This window comes from Ambystoma mexicanum, chromosome 4q (genome assembly GCF_040938575.1).
Source record: "Ambystoma mexicanum isolate Mex_15411 chromosome 4q, UKY_AmexF1_1, whole genome shotgun sequence".
Classification (NCBI taxonomy): domain Eukaryota; kingdom Metazoa; phylum Chordata; class Amphibia; order Caudata; family Ambystomatidae; genus Ambystoma; species Ambystoma mexicanum.
Window position 1 is genome coordinate 321,317,887 of NC_090928.1, and position 23,172 is coordinate 321,341,058.

At 47.6% G+C, this 23,172-nt stretch overlaps 1 protein-coding gene across 4 annotated transcripts in view; it reads right to left on the minus strand.

Moving 5' to 3' along the window:
• RGS7 (regulator of G protein signaling 7) overlaps positions 1-17,671 on the minus strand; it is a 2,057,596-nt gene extending 2,039,925 nt beyond the window's left edge. For 3 of the 4 annotated variants that reach the window (XM_069607897.1, XM_069607898.1, XM_069607900.1), the window contains exons 1-2: positions 17,477-17,614; positions 11,878-12,003 (exon numbers count right to left, since the gene is read on the minus strand). In XM_069607897.1, the coding sequence (XP_069463998.1) occupies positions 11,878-11,955 (78 nt within the window). In that variant the 5' untranslated portion in view covers positions 11,956-12,003; positions 17,477-17,614. Of the gene's footprint in view, positions 1-11,877; positions 12,004-17,476 lie in introns of all 4 variants that reach the window. The other variant, XM_069607899.1, reaches the window with a different exon arrangement.
• Between the last annotated feature and the right edge of the window lie 5,501 nt (positions 17,672-23,172).

Consider the following 23,172-nt stretch of genomic DNA (forward strand, 5'->3'; position numbering starts at 1 on the left):
AGCATGGTCTGCCTCAGGTGAGTATGCAACATGGTCTGCTTCAGGTAAGTTATCAATAATGAGCCTGGCGCCCATGGCGCCAGGACTGACTTTATCTTTATGAGCCTGGCGCCATAGGCGCCAGGACTGTACCCAAACAGCCCCTAACTGGGGCTTTTGGGCATGCTCCAAGTGGCATGATGCCTGCTTCCGGGGCTGCTGGGCCTGGTCTGGTCTTCCGGGGGCAGGCATCACGACAGCACTCCCCCTCAAGGCCCCTCCTAAAGTCGTTCTCCCCCTTGGCCGTGGTTTGTCTGGAAATTCCCGATGGAACCTCTTCACTAAACGAGGTGCATGCACGTGGTCACTAGGTTCCCAAGACCTTTCCTGTGGCCCATAACCTTTCCAGTCAATTAGGTAAAAGAGTTTTGATCTCACTCTATTTGAGTCCAAAATATTCTTGACTTCGAACTCGGGCTCCCCGTCTATGAGGATAGGTTCAGGTGGAGTGGTTAGCCTTGTTCTTGGTTGCACTGGCTTCAAAAGAGACACGTGGAAAACGGGATGGATTCGCATATGAGCAGGTAGGTCCAACTTGACGGCCACTGGGTTAATAATTGCCTTGACAAAAAAAGGTCCCAAATACCTGGGGTTAAAGGTCTGAGTCCCCTTGAGTGGTATGTGCTTAGTGGCTAACCATACTTGGTCCCCTATTTGGTATTTAGGAGCTTCACTTCTGTGCTGATCCGCATCCTTTTTCTATTTTTCCTTAGCCTTTTGCAAATGGATGGTTGCTTCTTTAAAGGCTTGTGTAATAACAGCGTGGAGATGGCCCACTGCGGGCATCTCTAAATGCTGGGGTGAGTCCAAATCCGAGGTTCGAGGATGGTGCCCATAGTTGGTAAAAAAAGGACTTTGTCCAGTTCCTGGGTGTACGGAATTATTGTACGCATACTCTGAGATCCACAGAATGTCTTTCCAATTCCCCTCAGACTGATGTAGCATATAACGGAGGTACTGTTCAAGAGTCTGGTTGGTCCTCTCCATTTGACCGTCGGTCTGAGGGTGGTGACTGGTCGAAAGCCTAACCTCAATTTGTGCCAGTTGGCAGCATTTCCTCCAAAAATGTGAAATGAATTGACTGCCCCGATCTGAAATTAACACTGAAGGAAAGCCATGCAGGCGGACAACATTTTCAAGGAATTCCTTGGCCAGGATTGAAGCTGAAGGTATCCCTTTTAAAGGAATGAAGTGGGCCATTTTAGAAAAAAGATCTACAATAACTAGAATGGTATTGTAACCTTGGTACGGGGGTAAATCCGTGATGAAGTCTAATGACAAGGTATGCCAAGGGGTAGGTGGTATGTCTAATGGTAGCAATAATCCAGCAGGTTTTTTCTTTTGCCCTTTATTTTGTGCGCAAATGCCACAAGACATGACAAATGACTTGACATCCTTTCACCAGGTAGACCACCAAAATTGCTTCCTAATTTTAGCTTTGGTTTTTGCAATACCCGGATGCCCTTCTATTAAGGTGTCATGGTAATGGGAAATGACAAGTTTCTGTAGTTCCTTTTGCGGTAAAAATAGCCGGCCTTGGTAATAAGGTAAATCATCGATGACAGAGTACTCTGGACCTTTCCTTGCCCAGTCCTGTAGGGCAACGGAATCAAAGAGTTGGTGGATCTTGTTTTGAATGTTCTCAAGTGTCTGTATGGATGTCTGGCCAAGGATTCTCTGTTCCGGAATTATGGGTACGGGTTCTAAAGTTATTTCTGCTTCTCCCATTCCAATCCGGGACAAGGCGTCTGCTTTACCATTCTTACAACCTTGTCGATAGGTTATTACAAAATCAAACTCGGCGAAGAACAATGCCCAACGGAGTTGGCGCGAAGATTGGGCTTTGGCTGTCTTTAGGTATTGTAAGTTTCGGTGATCGGTGATGACCGTGATGGTATGTCTGGCACCCAGTAGATAGTGCCGCCAAGCCTTGAAGGCGGACTTGATGGCCAGCAGCTCCTTGTCGGTTATGGCATAGTTTAATTCGGGGGCTGAAAATTTTCTTGACCAAAACGCCACTGGGTGAAGCTGGTTAGTTTCGGGATCCTTTTGGGAAAGGACTGCTCCCATGGCTGAACTGGATGCATCTGTTTCCACTATGTAGGGAAGCTCGGGGTGCGGGTCTCTTAATATGGGAGAAGATGTGAATTTAGCTTTTAACTCCTGGAAGGCGTTCTCGGCTTCCTCTGTCCACACAAAGCATTTGTTTTTTCGCAATAGCATTGTGATGGGATGTACAATGTGCGAGAAGTCCGGGATAAACCTGCGGTAGAAATTGGCAAAGCCAAGCATGCTTTGAACTCCTTTGATTGAACTTGGCGAAGGCCAATTAAGAATGGCATCCACTTTTCGTGTATCCATCCGGATTCCTCTCGGGGTCAGAATAAATCCAAGGAATTCCACTTCCGTAGTGTGCATTTTTCCAGTTTAGCATATAATTTATGCTGGCGTAACTTCTCTAGGACTGCTCGGACGTGTTTTACATGCTCAGATTCTGATAAAGAGTATACTAAGATGTTGTCGATGTAAACGACCACATAAACGTCGATAAGCTCTCGGAGGACATCGTTCATAAAGAACTGGAAGGCTGCTGGTGCATTGCATAGTCCAAAGGGCATCATCTGGTACTCAAATAGTCCGTACTTGGTGCGAAAAGCAGTCTTCCATTCGTCACCCTCTTTGACACGTACCAGATGATATGCCCCCCGAAGGTCTAGTTTCGTGTATATGCAAGCGTCCTTCACCTGGTCTAGTAGTTCTGGGATCAAAGGCAGTGGGTATCGATTCTTGATGGTTATCTGATTCAGTGCGCGGTAGTCTATACATGTTCTAAGGTCGCCTTCCTTTTTCGGTACGAAGAGCAAAGCTGAAGATGCAGGGGATTTGGACAGGCGAATGAAGCCATTAGCAAGGTACTGGTCTAGGTACTGGCGCAAATGAAGATTTTCGGGTTCCGTAAGGGCATAGATTCTGCTGCAAGGTGGTTGTGCTCCAGGTACAAGATCTATTTGACAATCATACGATCTGTGAGGTGGTAAGGTGTTTGCCTGTTCCTTTTGGAAGACATCCTGAAAGTCTTGGTATTCAACAGGTAATTGCATGGCTACTGGAATTACTGGGGCAGGACTGAGTTTTGAGTTTTCCTTGGGTAGCAGGTGTGAGCACATTCTGGGAAGGTTAGTCTCTTCTCTCGCCAATCAATACAGGGATTATGTTTTTCCAACCAAGGTATCCCCAGTATCAGCTGAAACTGTGGGGCCTTGATTAAGTCAGACATCATAGCCTCTTGATGCCCATCTTGACTCAGCAATGTCATCTCTGCAGTGGAATGAGTTACGGGTCCAGAGGCCATTTCCGTTCCATCTACAGTGGTGACAAAATCGGCCGTGGTCTTGCGGGTGAGAGATAGATTCATTCTGGTAGCCAATTCCCAGTCCAAGTAATTTCCTATGGCTCCACTATCTACGTACGCCTTTACCACGTGCATGCGTGATGGCTGCTCTGGATCTACAAGGACCATGGGTATGGTGAAATGCGAGGTCAGAGTGTCCTTCTTTAAGCTCGGCAAGCGGACCTCTACGCTTGCCGGGCGTGGTCGTTTCCCGAGTCAGATTTCACATGGTTTTCGTCTGCTGCTCCTATAACTTTCTTGGGTGGTCTTACAGGGCAGTTCCGAAGAAAATGACCAGTAGTTCCGCAATATAAACATAATTGCAGTTGCCGTCTTCTATCTCTCTCCTTTTGGGTTAGGGGTCCTTTAACCCCCCCGATTTGCATTGGTTCTGAGACATCTACTCCCTTGGAGCTTACGTGGGTTTTAACCAACACCCTGTTCTCAAACTTGGTTCTGTCAGCCTTCCTGGTTTGAAGTCTGTGATCGAGCTGGACCACTAGATCTATATATTCAGCACAGTCTTGAGGCGGGTTCACGATTTGGGCCAAAACATCTTTGAGTTCTCCTCGAAGTCCTCGATGGAATAATGTGATTCGCTTGGCTTCAGGCCATTCGGTTTCCACTACTAATCTATTGAAAGTTGCACTGTAAAATAAAAGATCCTGGTTAACTTGACGTAGGGATAAAAGTTTGTTGTCCAAAGCCTGTCCTTGGGAGTGTCGGGCGAATAGTCTTTCCATGCTTGTTCGAAAACCCTGGAAATCTCGAAGAATCGGGTTATCCTGGTTAACTAGTGGAATGGACCAATCCGCCGCACTTCCGCTGAGATATGACAGTACAAAGTCTACCTTGGCCTGATCGTTTGGGAAAGCTCCAGGTCTACATAAAAAGTGCAAGCAGCATTGATTCATGAATGTTACAAACCCTTTTGGGTCTCCGGCAAAACGTTCAGGCGGAGCCAAAGGAACGGCTCCAGGTAAATTTATCTGCACCGGGTTACTCGATGGTACAGGAGCTGGACTTGACCCAAGTCCTGGTAGAGGTGTTAGTCCAGCCTGGCTCTGTAATAGTTGTCTGGCCAACTCATCAGTTTGTTCTTTTGACACTATCAGTTCCCTCCTGAGGGCATTGGTTTCTTGGTGGGTGGAACGGACTTTGGCCCTTAATTCCCCTAATAATTGGGCCAACTGATCAGTTTCCGAGGTCTCCATGATGCCCAGGTGGGTATTTGTGGGTAGGCTTTGCGTTCTGTTACGCTCACCTGGTTCCCACGGGGGCGTCGACCGGAACTGGGCCGCTGTTATTTCCACCAGCGTGACGTGTAGCGCCGAGATGACTGACTGGACTGGCCCGCTCAGCCTAGTTTGTCTGGCTCGCAAGAATATTCTTCTGCAAAGGAGAAGAGGAATTAACCACCCGTGGAATTGAGTGACAACCCACCTTCCCCACTCCCGTTGTCTTCCCACTGATCACTCTTGATGTCCCCTCCTTAGTCTCACCTGATGGTTTGGAAGGATGAGCTCTCATCCTGCGTCGACCGCAGGGGCGCGTTGATGACCAGTTACTTCACTGGCGTAGAGGAATTGGTGAGTTCCAGTATTGACTCTAAAGTTCATTTGTTCATAAGAGTTCAAATGTCTGCTCTTCACTCTGTCCGATTCCTTGCAGGTTGCCGATTAATCCACTGGAAGATTTCCAAATGGTACTCGGTAAGATTCAGGTAAGTCTATTGTGTTTTTCCCCTTAGGGGCCGGGGTACGGCGATGAAGCAGAGTTGACTGTGCCGACCCGAGATGAGGTGAGACCTCCGTGGTAAATCAGGTAAGTTTTGTGGGGGGTAACTGGTATTGTCGTTGCTTTCTCCCCTTAGGGGCTGGGGTACGGCGATGAAGCAGAGTTGACTGCGCCGACACAAAATGAGGTGAGTACCTCCCGTGGTAAATCAGGTAAGTCCTTGGGGGTAGCTTTTATGGCCTTAGAGAGTCCCCTTGCTCACCTTGCTGTCTTTGTCTCCTTAGGTGTCGGAGGGCGGCCGCGAGATGGAGAGAGCGTGATGGAATGCTGAAGTACCGCCAAGCAGGTGAGTTCAGCGCGGCGCCGTAGAAATGCGAAGCGATGCTTCAAAGACTTCTGTCTTTCAGTTCCTTGGCGAAATGGATCAGGATTCAGGTAAGGATTTAAGTTAAAACTCCTGTTCTAACCTTTATCCTTTTTGTCTTCTTGTTTCGAGAGTCCCAGGACTGAAGCGGGCGTGGCTGAAGACTGGAGCTGCTGAAAACACAGTGAGCGTTACGCTGCAGCAAGCAGAATAACGCGAAGCACGTGTGGCTGTCCGGGCGTGGTTTAAATAGCCTTGGAAGAAGATCCAGGTAAGTATTCTTCCACAGCCCCACCCAAGTAACAAAATAGTCCCTTCAGTAAAATAGTCCCTCCTAAGCCTCATTTGGCTTGAGTCTTCATGCAGCATGGTCTGCCTCAGGTGAGTATGCAGCATGGTCTGCTTCAGGTAAGTTATCAATAATGAGCCTGGCGCCCATGGCGCCAGGACTGACTTTATCTTTATGAGCCTGGCGCCATAGGCGCCAGGACTGTACCCAAACAGCCCCTAACTGGGGCTTTTGGGCATGCTCCAAGTGGCATGATGCCTGCTTCCGGGGCTGCTGGGCCTGGTCTGGTCTTCCGGGGGCAGGCATCATGACATGTACCTTGTTTCTGTTATATGCTATGTATTACCTCCAGAGTCATCCCAAAGTACAGTGTGCACGCCGACATATATATGTTGCCCAGTGCGAAGCTGACAGGCTGGGTCTTTCATTAATTCAAATTGGTGTCAATGTTCTTCTGTTTAATCCAATATGGTTCTCAAATCGTGCAAAACGTATTTCACTGATTTCAATGTGACTTTTCCATGCACTTTTTGCATCAGGCCAGAATTATTAATTTGATACAATGTGGCTATTTCATCATGCCAAAATCTCCCCATTTCTTCCATTGTGGATATTTTACCATGCCAGAATCCTTCCATTTATGCCAATGTTGTTCTTTCATCATGCCAAAATTCTGAATGTGTTCCAATGTGGGTATTTCATCATGCCAAAAATATCCTATTTCTTCCTCTGTGGTTCTTTCAGCATGTCAAAATCCTTCCATGCCTTCCATCGTGGTCCTTTCACAATGCCACAATCCTCACATTTATTCCACTATGACTATTTCATACACCAAAATCCTGAATATAGTGTGATGTGGCTATTTTATCATGCCAAAATCCTTCCATTCCTTCCATCATGGATCTTTCACCAGCTCATAATCCTTCCATTTATTATGTCATCCTGCCAAAATCCTCAATTTATCCCTATGTGGCTATGTCATCATGCCAAAATCTCCCCATGTCTTCCATTGTGGACCTTTCACTATGCCGCAATCCTCACATTTATTCCATTATGCCTATTTCATACACCAAAATCCTGAATATAGTGTGATGTGGCTATTTTATCATGCCAAAATCCTTCCATTCCTTCCATCATGGATCTTTCACCAGCTCATAATCCTTCCATTTATTATGTCATCCTGCCAAAATCCTCAATTTATCCCTATGTGGCTATGTCATCATGCCAAAATCTCCCCATGTCTTCCATTGTGGACCTTTCACTATGCCGCAATCCTCACATTTATTCCATTATGCCTATTTCATACACCAAAATCCTGAATATAGTGTGATGTGGCTATTTTATCATGCCAAAATCCTTCCATTCCTTTCATCGTGGATCTTTCACCAGCCCATAATCCTTCCATTTATTATGTCATCCCGTCAAAATCCTTCCATTTATGCCAAAGCTGTTCTTTCATCATGACAAAATTCTTAATTTATTCCAGTGTGGCTAAGTCACCATGCCTAAATTCTTCCATTTCTTCCATTGTGAGCTTTCACCACACCAGAATCCTTCCACATGTACCAATATGCCTAAAGCCATAATGTATTCCAACGCGGCTATTGCATCATGCCAAAATTCTCCCATTGCGTCCACTGTGGGGTTTTCATCATGCCATAACCCTTCTATTCACTAGTGTTGCTCTTTAACCCCGCCCAACTCTTTCCAGGAACTGGAAATTAAGGTGGAATGCTATGTACACGGAGAGGAAATGTCAAAACGAGTGTCTACCAATATCCTGCATCCGGAACTTTCTCAGCAATTTACAAAGCATTTCTCACGGATTCAGCGTATAAGGGCAAGAGTGGAAGTCATACATTTCACGGATGAGAAAAATCCTGAAGAGATCTCCGGCATCGGGCTGATAAAGTGCTTTCTCGCCACTGTATATTTGATGCCTCTGTCAATATTTCCATTTTAAATCCTTTTTTCTTAAAATAGGACTCTATGAGTGACTACTGAGGCTCAGAGGAGGGTAACTGAGGGAAGGAGATCATGCTCCCTTTCAAAATATTTTCTTCTGGCTCTTGCAAAACAAATTCCTCAAAAGGATGTTTTGCAAGCGGCAAAACACTGGATCAGGTATACAGTCTTTATAACACACATTTGATGCACACGTGCACATATACTGAAACCTTTACAATGAGAAAACCTAACGAAAATGTATATGGGGTGGGGTAAAGGGTTAAAGGTTGTGGGGAAACGGTTGGGGTGGGCTTTTAGGGGTGGGAAACGGGTTTGGGGGGGGGCCCAAAACAAAGAACATTGCTTATGTTTTTAATTGTAAAGTTTTCGGTATAAGTGCATTCTACATAAAATGTGTCCTTATAAAGGTAACCACTGGATCCCTCCTCTGACAGCAGCTTGGATCTGGCCAGTTCATTCAAGCGTGGCTTACCGAGGGGGGGTGTTTTGCCTGGCTCTATGCAAAACCGACGACCATACTGATCCTTGGCACTCGATGGGTTACAACGATGCCTCAGGTGGTTGCTTGTTGGAAGGATGCCAAAGGCAGAGCATTTCATTCACCTAAGAGGCGCCTTTGAAGCCTGGAAAAGCCCATGCGGAATTGATTTGACGGCGTACGCCCACCAATTAAAAACACCTGTTCATTTTGTCAGGTATAAGGACATTACCGATTAAACGTTTCTTGTGTTTCCTTCTTCCTGCGCGCGTGGTAAGCACTTCCGACGCAGGGCCCAGCGGCTCAATCTGATTAGCACCTTATTCGCAGCAAGGGAGCAACGTTGCCTGCTGCTCAACCAGGAGCCGATCCCAACTCAAGGCAACGTTGCCTGCTGCTCCTTACCGGGCCTGGGCGAATGCGCCTTCAACCAGGAGCCGATCCCAACTCAAGGCAACGTTGCCTGCTGCTCCTTACCGGGCCTGGGCGAATGCGCCTTCAACCAGGAGCCGATCCCAACTCAAGGCAACGTTGCCTGCTGCTCCTTACCGGGCCTGGGCGAATGCGCCCTCAACCAGGAGCCGATCCCAACTCAAGGCAACGTTGCCTGCTGCTCCTTACCGGGCATGCCTGCTGCTCCTTACCGGGCCTGGGCGAATGCGCCTTCAACCAGGAGCCGATCCCAACTCAAGGCAACGTTGCCTGCTGCTCCTTACCGGGCCTGGGCGAATGCGCCTTCAACCAGGAGCCGATCCCAACTCAAGGCAACGTTGCCTGCTGCTCCTTACCGGGCCTGGGCGAATGCGTCCTCAACCAGGAGCCGATCCCAACTGAAGGCAACGTTGCCTGCTGCTCCTTACCGGGCCTGGGCGAATGCGCCTTCAACCAGGAGCCGATCCCAACTCAAGGCAACGTTGCCTGCTGCTCCTTACCGGGCCTGGGCGAATGCGCCTTCAACCAGGAGCCGATCCCAACTCAAGGCAACGTTGCCTGCTGCTCCTTACCTGGCCTGTCCCAACTCAAGGCAACATGCTAGAAGCCGGCGCAATTAAATCCACTGGGAATAGGAAATGCTCACACTGTAACCTAGAGAGTCAGGGCAGTGGGGCGAATTTGTAAATCCAAAACGTAAGCATGACCTTGGGATAACTCCCACCTTTCTAAACTGGACTGAACTAGGGCTAGACTCGTCGACCCACCGACTAGTCAAATCAGGTGAGATTTTTCGGATGCCCATGACTGATATGTATGAGAAAATGCTACCGACAGATAATTCATTTTAGTGGCGATTTTTTATTGACAGTGCCTTCTAAAAAAAAATACATGTTGCTATGTCAGGCAGTCAATGGGCCAATCCCTAGCATGAGCAATGCGTGACTTAAACCCTTCTCATTATCGTCGAATACTTTATGTAGTAAACCTTTGGTGGAAGTAAAGCAACATTGCAAACCTGTTACTCTTAGCGGCGGCCTCAACCAAACATGCCAACTTCTACCCATCCCAGTCCAGGGTTAACTTGTGCATTGCGGCACTTGCCGGGATGGATTGCCCCATTCTAAAGCTAGGGTTACAAGTCCAAGAATGCAGAGTTACATCAAGCATTGGGTTGTTGTCTCCTGAATAGAATGGATAATGTTGGAAGGTATGCCCAAGCGGAGTTGTTCTTTGATTTCGAATCTAGGGTAAATCATAACAGGCACATGACACACTGATCTTGACCAAATAGCCATATAACTAGATTGTGAATAGTTCAACCAAGGTGTCTCCATGTATTTCTACTCTACTAAAGAGGTTGTTTGTTGGCATGAATGCCAGTAGATCAGGAGTCAGAAAGCAGATTTGGCTCTCCAGATGTTTTGGACTACAACTCCCATCATCCCTAGCCAGTATCATAAATGGTGGCGGGTCATGGGAGTTGTATTCCAAAATATTGCGCAAGCCAAATACCGCAGAGCCCTGTGGCAGAGCAAATGGTGGCCTGTCTCGGTGTCACTGGAGCCAATCATTGCTATCAAATGCTGAAGCCTAATTTACATAGCTCCGTCAATGCACCAGTTTGTTCAATAAAAGCCGAGGGCTCAAAAGGTGCTCTCACAGTGACAAGGGTGCATCCGGACGCACGAAAATGCAGGAAAGTGAAGGATGACCCCTCCTCTGCGCTGAGTGAGCGTGTGTGTGTGAGTGTGCGTGTGTGTGTGTGTGCGTGCGTGCGTGCTTTCGTCCGTGCCTTTTGTAGTTTCACGTGCATGCACAACCATAATAGGCGTATCGGAATGAGTATTAGTCAACCACATTACGGTATATCCATGCGCATATGTTATTTAAAAAAATACTGTGTGCGGGCATAATGTTGGCAGTGAGTTCGCAATGGAAGCATTGAAGCCTCACACAATAAAACCACCGTCATGGACCACCGCCCACTCAGGAGAGCCAACATTGAGAACATATACAACGTTTACACTTCCACACGGCCAACTGTGCAAGAAGTTCGACTGCATAACTGAAAAACAGTCCATAGTGAGTTGGTTATTAACAGCGCCAAAATACTGAACAGAAGCACCTGCAGAGACAGCAGTGTGCTGGCTGTGTGGGCATGCGGCTGTGTAGCCGGCGCTGTCTCAGAGAATCACCAAGCATGGGCAGTGGCGCCCACTTTGAATACACCGGCCAACTAACACATGGAGCCAAAGAAGTTGTGCCAAAACAAAATTCACCCAACGCTATCCATCCATCTACCGCGACTCTACCACTTGTGTGGCGGACGACCAAGATACCAGGGCTTTAACACACCGTGTCCTCTCTCAGAGTTAAGCTGTCCAGTGACAGCATCAGCCACGCACCAGGTGCCGGCTGCTTCTTTGCATGGCAGCGCGTTTGGCTTTGCTTTAAAGTTTCGTAAATGCAGAGGGAGAAGCACCAGAACCCAAACAAAAATGCGCAGGTGGACGTGGCCCCTATAAAAAGCAAAAACTGAAGTATGGAACTGCTCCAGCCAACACTTCTTTTGGGAGAATTCCATTCCCTCATGTTTTGCTCGTCTCTGCCACTTCAGAAAACACTCAGTCACGTGCAACTCTATCTTGCCTCTGCCATAGGGTTGGCCAGAGTACAGGACTTGCCTTGGGATCTTTAATAATACATTCACCCAAATGGTTTCCTTCACTTACAGAAAGTGGACTATCCATTCATCACCAAATGCAGATGTGCAATTGCTCGTTCGCGCCCATTCATAACCAAATGCAGATGTGCAAGTGCTGCGACTTCATTGGAAATGTTCCGAAGAGGAGCTATACGCTCACATTATGACAGATTGCAATTAAAACAGCACTGGTCTCTAAATGTTTTTCTAGTAGAAGGGCTCAAATCTGTCTCTAAGAATAGCATCACTGCTTCTTTATTTAGTCAATCCTAAATGCACACAACTGACAAGTGAAGGTAAAGGATTGAACCTGAGCAAGGCCGAAGCACAGGGCCCCAAAGGCCGGACCGCCCTTGCCAGCATCCTATCCACAAGGCTCTGAGAAAACCAGGCAAAGCACCAGCTGGGCAACAATGACTTGGCTTGGAAAAGCAGCCATCATGGATCGGTTAAGAGGCAAGTCAGGCCTTACCTTCCTGTAGACCAGCATGTTGGGAGGTTCATCGGCCACACCGTTGTTGCTCTGCCCGTAGTTGTTTCCTTGTGCCATGTCCCGGTGAGATCTGCTGCTCTGACCTGCCCCGGACAGTGCCCGTCACTGTGGAAGATACACACAAGCATTTCAATGCCCGAGCTCTACAGATCGATGACCACATTTGGACAACAAAATTAATAATATAATAACATCAAATATATGTAGTGCTTTATGTCAGATTACTCGGGATTCTAAGAGCTGTAATAGCAGGCCTTATCATTACCCAACGCAAGGCACCTGAATTTGTCAAGCTGGAAAAGATAAAGGGCTTAGTGGTCCCTGCCTGGATTGGAACTGGCAACTGCACTTGGCACACAGATCTCTGAAGTGGGTATGTATGGCGCCGGTGGCATAGACAACCTGCAGTTCCGGTCATAATTTAGCTGAATGTAGGCCTGTTCCTGCAGGCTGATGGGTTTGCGTATTTACTTCGTTGATGCACAAACATCATAGACAATGTCTTGTGGAGCTCTAGCTGTTATGTTATGTTGTTATGTTACTATGGTTGTGTACTGTGCCAATCCCACACTGTAGTAGTTCCAAAGCGCCGGATCCTTGTCCGTGTCGTATTCTTCCCCCACCTCGGGAAACCAGATCTTAGACTGCAGGGAAGTCGGATCAGAGGAAGAGTGAGGTAAGAGGCAGGGAAAGCGGGAAGGAGGCTCCAGACTCACGGAGGGAGTAAGGGAGCAGAAATACTTTGTATCATTGGTGATGTATGTTGGTCCACTATATAGAGAATCTTCTAGAGAGAAGTGACACAAACAAGTATGTGTTGGTTGAATATAAGCATTGGAATTCCAATGCTGTTTTGGGAGCATTATTGGTTACCGATTGAGGCATGGTGGAGAGGGGCCCCAGAGAGTGCTTGGGCAATCCTGGCAGATATGTAGGCTTCAAATACCTGAAGTGCCGTTTCATAGCGTGGAAGGTAAATTGGCAATCGGTAATTCTGGGACTACCACGCCAACTCCAGAAGGTGGCCTAACCCTAGATTAGAACACACACGGGGGAGGGGCCACTAATCCTAGATTAGGACATATGAGAAGGTGAATATGTTTGGTAGCAAAAGGCAGAGGAGTGTGTGTGTGTGTGTGTTCCTTGTTCTTCTCAGTTGACTTCTCACGTAATGCCTGAATGCAGAGGGTCAGATGTCGGTGGAAGAAAGGTTGTGCTGACTCTGGCTTGCAAAGTGCTTCTGTTCAAGTGATATAGCTACATAACAGTGAAAATGAAGTAAGCTAAAACTGAAAGTATCCAATGATAGCCATGTTCCTGATTTACATATTATCTGTGTTTTCATTGCCTCCAGGCATGGGGTGCTCTTCTAGATCTATGTGGCCAAGGGTAGGCCCCACTAAGGAAGTTGCCGGCTCCTCTCGGAATAACCTTCACATATACCACAGATAGCACAGGGGCAACGGGCTGGTCTTGGAAGCAGGACCAGCAGAGCAGCAGAGGTTTGAATCCCGGATCTGTGCTTAGAAACCGAACTCAGATATTAAGTGCATTATAAAAAAACAATTAAATTAAATAAATAAATATACCACCCACTTTCTAGGAGATTCAAGAGCCTCAACTAGTTTGTTTTTCTTCGGGACCCAAGTGGAGAAAATGGGCTTGCAACAAAATAAACACAAGTGAAGTTGCTCCAAAACAGCCTCGGAGGCAAAGGGAATAGTGATCTGTGCAGCTGATACACCTGGAAACACTTTAAATAACAAAAGCCATGATTGGTTGTATATCAGTAAGGCAAACTTCCCACTTTCACAAATCTGAAAAATTAGCAAGAATTGGAGTTTTTATTTCGGCAAAATGTAGCTATTTGTTGCGAAGTTTTTATACCATGCCAAATCACCACCATATAGTCTCAAAGTGGTTAGGCCTGTCTGAAAAGGGTCACTGTGTGCGCTGCCAGGAGTTTCCAAACTGTGGTCTGTGACGAAAGGGAAAAGGGTAGGAAGTGGAGGAGGATCAAAAGGGGGTAACGCATAAAAAGGGCAAACAAGGAAAGACATAAACTAGCAGGTAAAATGGAGAGGGGTAGTAGTTGCAACTCTTCGGGTGCAAGATTCTGCAATAAGCTGTGAAAGTGAAAGAATTGTTCAGAAAGTTAATAGTAAATTCAAAGGTGACTGCTGATAAGGGAGAATTTCAAACACGAGCATGTTTTTAGCTCATCTGGTGCCTGGCTTTTGAGACCCCTGCAGTGTCAGAGTGTCATTTTGAGTCTGGGCATGTTAAAAACATGCGCAAAAAAACAGAAGAGCAAAGCCCTGGTCGTGCATGTCATGCATAACAACAGGCTACACACCTTTGTCAAACAATGACTATAAGCATGTGACTTTATAACCCGAGCTATTCCAGAGTGTGTGTAAATCTTGAAAGTAGTACAACCCACCGGAGAGCATCTCAAGTTCTCCCACGCCAGGTGTGAAATGCTCAAAAACGCTTGCCCTTTTTGCTTTAATCATATCATATTCTGGTACTTTTAGTAGAATAATGATAAATGAAGTGTGCTAACAATGCCATGGGTTTCAGAGCATGATGTGAGAGCTCTGTTTCAGTATATTTGTGTGAAACAATAGTGTGCCTTTTGTTTGGTGAGGAAAGTGGGCAATGTCCTGTCTGCATTACTAGCTGAAGAACTGTCACACTCAGTTATTTTTCACCCAGATTGCTGCAGTGCAATAGAAAAGAAAACATGTACCCATGTATGTATGTATGCATATATGTTATTTATAAAGTGCAAACCTAGCAAGCAAACAACACATCTCTGTGCAGAAAGGGGAAGGGGGGAGAGAGAGAGAAAGAGAGAGAGAGAGAGAGAGAGAGAGAGAGAGAGAGAGAGAGAGAGAGAGAGAGAGAACATTGGAAAGGACAGTGGGAGGGCAGGCCGATTAAGAGGGCTCTTCCCTTGGCACAAGGTTCACATACATAGTGCTCTATGGCGATCTCTGTGGACTTTGCATACATGTTCGGAGTTTTTTCTGTCATTCATCCTTATGTAGTCGATAAAATGGGTATAATTGAGTTTGTTAATAGCATTATCTGTTATATACAAGGCAATGTAAATAGGCTTTAGAAACTCTGGCCAGCACTGCCTACATCCAGGGATGGCGTCAGGGTCTTTCAACTTTTTCAGATGAAAGGGGTCCTGATGCATCTGGAAGGCCCCCATCAACTACCCCCATATTGCCAGTCAGTAGTCTAATAACATGGCAAAATATTCCTTTAAACATTATTTACGTTCTGGTGCTTACAGTTGGGCTTTGTAGCGCTCGCCTTACAAGCTGTGTTTGCTGGAGCCCGTCTAGCCGTCACTTCCATTGGGGAAAACAGAAGTGTTATTACCTCGTTGCCTGATTCCTCCACTTCAGTCACTTGCTTACAAAGAAGGATGCCTAGCTATTCAGTGGGCATTCAGTGTTTCAGCTCCCTGCTGGCTTGCAATCCTGTGATAATTGGTGGCTACTAACTTTATCTTTATTTCCATTATAATATATGCCCCCCATGGCTGCCTCAGACTGCTTTCTGCTCTATGCAATGGGGCGGGAGGGCCCAACCATCATGTTGAAATGGGCAGCCACACATCTTCAGCCGAGCCTGCCTACATATGCCACCTCCATAAACTGACCCGTAAATGAATGCACCCGCCCATTCTCACAATATATCAATGAACGGGGTCTTGGAGGGCACTGTGGCCCTTGTTCGGAAACATGAATGGACTTGGGGAAAGTGACGAAAAGTGCCTGAAGTAAAGACAAGGGTCCGCCGAGTTCATTTGCTACACCCTAATGCACCCACTTCCCGAGCCAGCTAAAGAAGGCGCCAATTTTAGGCCCAATCTTCGAAGAGTGTCATCCGTCAGAAATCGTAAGCCTGTGAAGCGAACTAGTTGAGAAATAAGACAACGTGTGAATAATAGAGCAAGGGCGGGCAGCGCTGTGGCTAACCCTGTTCTGCACGACTCGCCTGGCTCTCATGCATCCTGACACCACCGTGGACCCTGGTCCGGAAACGGCCGCTCGGACACAGAAAAACCAAATCTGCACGAATACTGGGGAAGAGCGAGGCTGTAGCGGCCCCGAGCGCTCCCCGCCGCCAGTGGGGCGATCCGCCGCTTCTTCAGGGCGCTTTCAGCACCACGGACAGCGACACGGCGGAGACCCCTGTCAGTGCGTTCAGAGGAAGCGGCGAAGACTTCAGCACCACGGCGAGCGGCGTCTCGCTCCTCCCGGAGCTCTGCGCTGTCCGTGGTGCTGAAACGACGGCCAGCAAGACGCAGCCGGGATGCAGGCAGAAAGCCTGGCGTGCTAGATATCATTTCAAGATGCCAGCCAAGAGCAACGAGGAATGGACCCGGCACCGACTCAGCCCTTGGAATCCGCCTGCGTTGGACTTAAATCACTGCTCCATGGTCACACGTGTCGCGGCCGGGTTTGATCAACTGCTATCCTGGTTCGGGTGTCAGTCTCTGGTGCATAAACCATGGTTCGAGCTCTAGTTTCCACCCCATGGAGACTATTCATGCTGATGGTTTGGCCACCGTGGATGCAACTATGGTTGTTAGGATTAGTCTGTACTTTCAGTGCCCGAGCAACTCCAAGGCGGCCTTAGATCACAGTTTCACCCCATACGCGCAGCAGATGCAGCCTGCATTGGTCCAGTTTCACCCCCAAGACGCCAATCAATGCGGACACGCTGGATGGAGAGTTTCAATCCACGTACAAAGCGATTTCTGTCGGATTTGGTCCACAGGTTGGTCCAAAGCATGGTCTCTCTTGGTCCAAAGTTCCAAAACACGGAAACAGCTAATGCTACAGTGGTCAGTGGTCAGTGTACATCTGATCCAATAAGCACATTAGATGCAGGCTGGTTTCATCTGTTGCTTTATCCCCCAGGAAATAGCTAACCCTAGCAGGACAGCTTACATCCAAAGCCATTGCAGATCATAGTATAGTCCAACTACCGCTGGTTGTATTGCTACGTAGTTTGAGCCCATTTAAACAGACAATACAGGCTGGCTGGGTCTATAGCTCTGTGCCCAGTGGGCATAGCCAATGGCGACTGGCTTGGTATGTAGTTTTACTGCATGAACACAGTTGGTGTTTGCTAGATTGCTCTGCACTGTAGTTTACATCCACAATGCACAGCTAACGCAGACGGATTTGGTTGTTTCAGTTCCATGGGCACAGTGGAATCAGCTGGGTCTGGCTCACTACCGTAGATTAACTGGCAGCGGAACTGAGGCTCGGCATAGCACTCGGCTTTGACAACACAGGGAGGACTACCGTGGCGTGGTATGGTCCCTGGATTTAACACCGTGGACAACAGACCTACTGTTGTGCAATGGCTCTGATTTCAGCAGCTCTATTGTTAGATCACCCGAGGCACAACCCCCTCACCCCCTCTCTCCAGGCATGCACACACTTCATCCCCACAACCCCAAACCACGCACAAACCAGTACACGGTGAAGGAATGTGCACCCCCTTCCAGCGCCTTCTCAGTTCCTCTACCCACCTCCCCATTTACCTGGCAGCCCAAGGTCACGGCGGCGCCTGCCTCCTCTCTGCACCTGTCCCCCTCTTAGGTGCTAGGGCTCAGTCAGCTGGAGGCAAGCGGAGGGGTGCACGGCAGGCTCATCCCAGGCACCGCAGCTCGGCGGCCTCCCCTCTCTCGCCGGCCAGATTCCTCCCGCTCTGCGCGGATGCTCTGTGTCCCTCGCTCTCCGCCTCCCCCTTCCTCCCTCTTCCTCTCTGGCTCCTGCCTGGGCTGGGAGCAGTGCGCAGGCGCAGCCTAGGGAGCGCCGCCTGGGTTTCCTGATGTGCGGGCGCACTGTGCACTGCGCGCGCGCCCCGAAGAGGACCATTGCCCGGGAGTCACGTGCTCGGCAAGCGTCAGGAAGCGCTGTGCAGACGGCGTCCAGGCAACCACTGAAGCCCCGTTCTCAGGCACTCAGACCCAGAAAGGAGGCCGAGTACGGGGCCAAGTTACCATTGGGCTAATCACTTCTCTCTTTTAGGAGGATTGGAAGTTTAGGGAAGAGAGCAATAGTTTATACGCGTGCTCTGTTCACCTTGAGTGCAGGCAGTGCTTTAAATGGAAAACAAGAAGTGCAGGTAGTTACTCACCAAGCTACGAAGCCTGGCATTCCGGCACAGCACTATTGATTCCGGACGTTTTGGCACGGCACCGTAAGTCCATTTTAGGCACACCCTATTGTTTGCAGGCAGTGAGATTAAATTACGTGCCAAGGAGTACCCACTTTGGTAAAGCAGTGAATCTGAGATCCTTTCAAACAAACGTCCAGTTTGTGGGTATGCATTGTGCTGAGGAAGTTTGAATACTATATTAAATGAGACTTTCTTTTGTTGTGAGGGAAGATTTTTTAAATGATTGACTTTACATATTAGAATAGGCACTGTTAATAACAAAGAAACGTCTTTGAAAAGTAATTTCCCAGGTTTTCCAAATCAATCCATGCCCCATCAAAGAACACCAATGGTAACAGGTGAAGCCCACTTAGCGAAGCAGTGTTCCGCGTCTAGCGTGCTTAGAGCACAGTAGCTGCATGTTTGTCTCTCCTTTTGTTCTGCAGGTGGGCCCTGAAGGATGCATTATGGGCACTGTGGGTGGCAGAGAGTGAAGGAGGGAGAAGATGCTACTTTCCCCAGCATAGGCTCCAGAACCGTAGACCTTTAAGTTGCGGTAAAGTGAAATGAAAAGTTTTCATTTTCACCTTGCAGCATAGTTGAGTACCGGTACTGTCGTCCAGGCACTGTGAAGTACAGGTACTCAAATGCTCAAAAATAAGAAGTCCAGGTACTGAGGGCCGGGTAGAACCAGCCCATTTAAAGCACTGCATGCAGGGAAATTGAGCGGCTAACGGCACCCTCTGAGACTTGTAACTGTCCTTGTTTTGATCACCATTGGCCAGCCAAGCAGCACTCCTTAGAGAACCCTAGATCTCTGAAGTGGAATGGAAAGGAGAGTCCTAGGAGATAGGGATGCATCACACAACGCACTCCTTATAGCTTACAGCAGTTCTGAGCATCATAGATAGCTACTCTATGCAGAATAGAAAAAAAGATGCTGAACTGACAGAGGAAATGATCAGTGCACCGAATAAAGGCTGCCTGGGTCTGGCATTCACAAGAGCTCTGATGCCTTGCGCTTTCACTGGCTTCAAATGGTTAAGCGACATCCACACAAGTTGTAATAATACATAATACTACAGTACACGTGCAATAAGTGCAGGCGAGTGAAGTTCTGCTGGTGATGCTGCAGTGTTTTGGCTCTGAGCGTGTGGCAGGTTTCAGCAGTCTTTCTACTATTGCCGTTGGATTGGAGGACAACCTGACCTTTTAAAACTGCTCACACATGCAGTACACGTGCACTAAGTGCAGACAAGTGCAGTTCTGCAGTTCAGTGGGGAACGGCGCACAGTGTACAAAGCTCTGTGATCGGCAAAGTGTGACAAGTCCCTGACATATTGTTGGGAACCGGGTTGTGGACCACTGGTTATGGTGTGTCCCTGTTAAGCACAACACATTTACCTCCTGGTCTTCCCGCATCAACAACGAAGGTAAAAGTGTTTTTGGTCTTAAATTGGAGTTTCCGCGAGTGTGTTTATATTGTTGCCGCTGCAATATTTATTGTAATTGTAATTGTTTATTTATACAGCGCTTATACACAGGTGGAGTGCTTCAAGGCGGGAAGGGAACAAGGGAATACAGTAATCATTCTTAGGCCTTGAAGTTTCTGAATGATCTAATAGAAAAACTAGCATAATAGGCCTGACCGCATTTCTCCTAGTGCAAATGCATGAAGTATTACAGTTGTGACCAATATAGGGAGGGGGGACAACAAAAGCGGGTGGGCAGGACAGATGAAAAACAAGTCCTAGTACATTTAGGTCATGCATGCTTACAGACAGACAGAGGAAGGGTGGTGGGGGAAACAATTGAGTCAAGTCCAGCAGGGCCCTGGGTTAAGTGCAGAGAGGTTAATGCTCTCCGCTCATGGAGTATAAGCTGAAAGTGCAGTAATGCTGAACATAGTGCAGTGGCCCGGAGGCAAGTGCAAAAGACTGGAAGGGGAGCCTGGGACCTGTAAGGCTCTGGAGGTGAACCAGGCAACCAGTCAGCAAAAACTGAACAGGGCTAGGGAGGAGAAGGAGGGTGGAGAGAAAAAGAACAGGGGTTAGCAGGGAGAGGGAGAGAGAAAGAGGAAGAGAAGAGGAATGTCTTGAGGAGTTTCCGAGAACTTAAGGTACTCCAGCTCAAGACAGAGAGAGGCAGGGAGGCTGTTCCAGAGGGAGGCACCTGCAGAAGGTAAAGATCTACCCCCACATCTCTATTAGTGAAAGCGGCTCACCCGCAGAGAGTTGGAGAACAAGACGTGGAGGACTCTAGAGGGAGAGTATTTAGGAAAAGAGCTTTGTATATAGTGTGGACCCTGACCCCAGAAAGCCTTGTGGATTATGCAAAGAGTCTAGAACTTGATCCTTGCAGCCACGGGGAGCCAGTGGAGAGATTTCAGGACCTGAGATATGTTTTCCCTGGGCTTGAGGCCAAGGATAAGTCTCACAGTTCTGTTCTGGATAAGTTTTAGAGGACAGAGTAGAAGTAGGAAGATTGAGAAAGAGGCTGTTGCAGTAGTCCAACCTAGAGAGAACCAGGCTCTCGAGTTGGTGAGCCTCTGGGGGAAAGTGACAAAAAATAGAATACCTCAGAGGAGGTGTAGTTGGCAGTGGGACATTTTGGAGATTTCTGAGATGTGAGAAGAGAAGGAGAGAGTGGAGACAAAGATGAACCCTAGATTCCTTGCCTCATTGGTATATGATGGCGCAGGGCGAAGGAAGACCAGCCAGTGTGAAGTGGGAAATCGGGAGCAAGGGTCCCCATGAGTACAATCTCTGCCTTACTGGCATTCAGACAGAGCTCGTTAGCAGCAGACCAAGACTGAATTGCGGATAGACAGTAAGGTATAAGTGAGGAGGAGGCCGAAGGTAGCCCGAAAGAGAGCTGCGTGTCATTCGCATAACACTGAAAGTTAGAGGTAAAGGTAGAGATCCTGTGGGCCAAGGGGGTCATGTAGATATTGAAGAACCAGGGGCTAGGTTAGATCTCTTCGGGACACCACAAGTAGAGAGAGTGATAGAGGAGAGAAAGGACCCAAGTTCCACCTTGGAGGGCCGGTCAGAGAGAACGGAGGGGAGCCATGCCAGGGCCTGATATTTGATACTCAGGGTATCCCAGAGACAGGTGGTCAGGATATTGTGGTTTACCATATTGAAAGCAGAAGAGGCCGTGAAGAATGAGGACAGAAGGAGAGTCAGAGTCAAGATTTGAGAGGAGGTCTTCACAGGTGTTCAGAAGAGCAGTTTCCATGCCTGTGGATGCTCTAAAGCCAGACTGATGGTCTTGGAGACAACCTACAGATTCAGTGTGGAGGATAAGTTGAGTGATAGCAGCTTCTCCAGGAGTTTTTCCAGGAAAGGGGTGATGGCGATCGGGCGATAGTTTTCCAGAATAGACAGGTTGGCTGAGAGTTTGTATGAGCAGAGGGTGCACAACATAGTGCTTGAGAGGAGAGAGGAAAACTCCAGTGGCGAAAGATAGGTTGCAGAGGTCAGCCAAGGCTGGAGCGAGAGTGTCAATATTGTCCTTGTATGATTTAAGAAGTGGGACGAATAAAAGTGGTATTATGGCTACAACCTCTCAAAACTTCTACGCCCCAATCACGGACCACGAAATGTTAATGGCGATAAGCCTCCCATTTCCTGCCTCACTGGGAAAGGGTGCTGCAGTGCTTGACCAGAGTTGTGTTGTGTACAGTGTTAATACCACCCCCCTCTCTTGTTGCAACAGTAGTTCGACCTGTAACTGTAAACCAGCAACTTAAGCCTTATTCTAGTGTGGGGAAAGTCCCAGCTTTTCTTTCTCCAAATGCTTTGATTTCCATAGACTTGGCTCCTGTTTGTGCAGCAGTGCTGGTAGTTACTTATGACTGATTTGCGTGCATAGACCAGATTGTGTTGCCAGGGAGGAGTTGTGACCACGTGGAGTCTAGTGGGTCAAATCAGTTCAGAAAGACGGTCACCGCTTGTTTCCCAATTGAACACCTCTCCAATGGCCAATACTCCCTGGATGTGTTAACGCTGGACCAGCAAGATTCTGATTAATCTGTTTTCTCATTTATGTTTTTCCTACCCAAGTGCCTCCAAGGAAACCTTCCGTAGTTTAAGAAATATGGAACATAGGCTGGGTGCTTGGCAAGATGATATATTGACTGAGATCAATCAGGTTCTTTGTATATTGGTGTCTCTGTATGAGGGAATCAAAGCAGAAACGAAGACTCATTCTATTCTCCTGAAGAGGCTTTTGTTTAAATTTGAGAAGATCAAGGCGCACAGCAATGTCAGACTTCCTATTTAACCGGCGTCATTCCCCCATACCCACCTCAGCGGGGGCCTTTTCAAATAAACTTGAATGTATTGAAGTTGAGCCTATGACAGGGAGTATCGCCATGGGAGGGACCCGTGATCCCTGGACATGCAGCCATAGTGTACCTGTGAGACAGAAGTATTCTTCTCAGTCATTGCCTATTGTGGACATTGATACTTCACTTAATGGTTTGTGCATTGAATCCTCTAGTTCCCTGGCCCCGGCTGTGACGACAAAGACTTCCTTGGTGAATTGCCCACTATCGCGGATGAATCCTCTTGTTTTCGAGGAACCCCTTTTGAGTAATGAGGTTGTGGAATCATCCACTGGGGTCTTGAATGACTCTAAAATGGAGAACAGGGTGGTTTCAACTAAACCTAAGAAAAAAGTGGCACACAATGCAAAAAGTCTAAAAGTCAGCTGTCTCAAAATCATAATAAGCAGGTATAGGAGATGCCCGGTTGCAGAAACAGCCTAATCAAATTTATAGTGTCTTAAGGGGCTCAAAAGGCTGTCATAGTAACAACGTTGCCTTTGAACCTCGAGGACCAGTGGGACCTAGTGCCTTAATAAATGGGGAAGAGACGGGAGAAAGATTGTTTCTGAATGATGAAAAAAAGGAAGGGATTGTCATATAAAGTATTCTCCCGGATAATAGGCACCTGGTCCTAAATCAGGCAAATATTTGTAGACTCCTTGGGGAGATTCCCAGCCTACGGGCCTTATCATTCAGGGATCTTCAGAGGGTCAATTTTATTGACTATTTTAGGACAGATCCAG